Here is a 1557-nt window from a genome sequence, read left to right as displayed (position 1 = left end):
TTCATGCGCACAACTTCCACCACTCCAGCCAATCTCAGTCATGTTTCCTGTCGTCTTCGGCACTCTCTTTACTTGTCTCGTGCCTCTTTCTGCTCAACCACGGTTGCATCATCGATCGACCACTTTGCCGAGGCATATCACTTTGCATCACTCCTACTTGCACACATTGTATAGTTGCCGAGTTTTTCTTATCTCCAAATACCATGCACTAGGACATCAATATGATCATAATGTTGCAGTATAGCTAGAAAGACAAAAGAAGAGCCAAAAACAACTTTCCGCTAATTGAGTTGTGCCAAGTTACCGAAAAAGCTCACGCCCCACTTTATATATAAAGCAAGTTGTGACACGTTCAAAACAAGATTTCCGCGACCAAGGCCAAGGTTAAATCAATCTCGCGTGAAGTTGAACAAGAAAATTAGCACTCATTTGGCTAACAACAAGGACCACAAACAACATTCCAATTTATATATAAAAGAGATATGTTAGCTGCTCGTATATTATCGCCAACGGAAAAATAAATCCTATGTACCAACCGGCACACAGTATTAGAACGACTCAGTTACAAGCAAAAAAAGGTTCTTATGTGCGAGTACCAATTGACTTAACAAGTTGTACAACTTGAACCCGTAAGAAATATTCTTCAACTTAATCATTTTACACGTTTAGGTACCACTAGCACCTAGTTGGCTAGCTACTAGGTACGTGTGTCCCAACTAGTACGACCTGACCTCTTCTCGGACAATGAAGATGGTAGAGTTATTAGGTAGGTTCGTGCCACGAGATCAAATGACGAAGTTCCTCCACATCAGCATAGGTAATCTCGATCAGAAGAAATAACAGGCCGCCCACGATGATATCTGACTACCTCAACGCGCGCACATGTGCTTCGAATTTGACCAGTGTAATTCGTTGAGATATATTTTCTCTATGAAACTTTCCAAGCTTAGTTATACCTCAGAGAAGCAATCGATCTTGTGCAGGCAGTATAAATACACAACGTACGCATGGTGGCAGTCTATCTCATCGTTACAGATACATCTTCCTTGATTAGTTTTGTAAGGCTTAATCAGCGATGGAGTACTCGCCGAAGCTAGCAGTAGTGGTGCTCTTAGCTCTCGCGTCCGCCATGGCGGTCACGGGCCAGAACTCGGAGCAGGACTTCGTGGACGCCCACAACGCGGCGCGCGCCGACGTGGGCCTTGGGGAGGTGACATGGGACGCTACGGTGGCAGCCTTTGCGCAGGACTACGCGGATCAGCGCCGCGGCGACTGCCAGCTGATCCATACTCCTGATGGCCGGCCGTACGGGGAGAACCTCTACGGAGGCGGCGGCGGCGGGACCGAGTGGACGGCGACGGACGCCGTGAATTCGTGGGTGTCGGAGAAGCAGTACTACGACCACGACAGCAACACCTGCTCGGCGCCGGAGGGTGAGTCGTGCGGGCACTACACGCAGGTGGTGTGGCGCGACTCGACGGCCATCGGTTGCGCCCGCGTCGTCTGCGACAGCGGCGACGGTGTGTTCATCATCTGCAGCTACAACCCGCCAGGCAA

The 1557-nt window shown here is 49.3% G+C and overlaps 1 protein-coding gene across 1 annotated transcript; it reads left to right on the top strand.

The window, feature by feature from the left end:
- Nucleotides 1–1026: 1026 nt before the first annotated feature.
- Nucleotides 1027–1551, top strand: LOC123176720 (pathogenesis-related protein 1; the record flags this gene model as incomplete). The annotated part of the gene is given in 1 exon segment (XM_044590803.1): nucleotides 1027–1551. A coding segment is annotated over 1 exon segment (476 nt), but the record flags the coding sequence as incomplete, so codon positions are not given.
- Between the last annotated feature and the right edge of the window lie 6 nt (nucleotides 1552–1557).

The sequence above is a fragment of the Triticum aestivum genome, unplaced genomic scaffold (genome assembly GCF_018294505.1).
Source record: "Triticum aestivum cultivar Chinese Spring unplaced genomic scaffold, IWGSC CS RefSeq v2.1 scaffold156692, whole genome shotgun sequence".
Classification (NCBI taxonomy): Eukaryota; Viridiplantae; Streptophyta; class Magnoliopsida; order Poales; family Poaceae; genus Triticum; species Triticum aestivum.
This window is presented reverse-complemented; position numbering and strand designations above follow the sequence as displayed.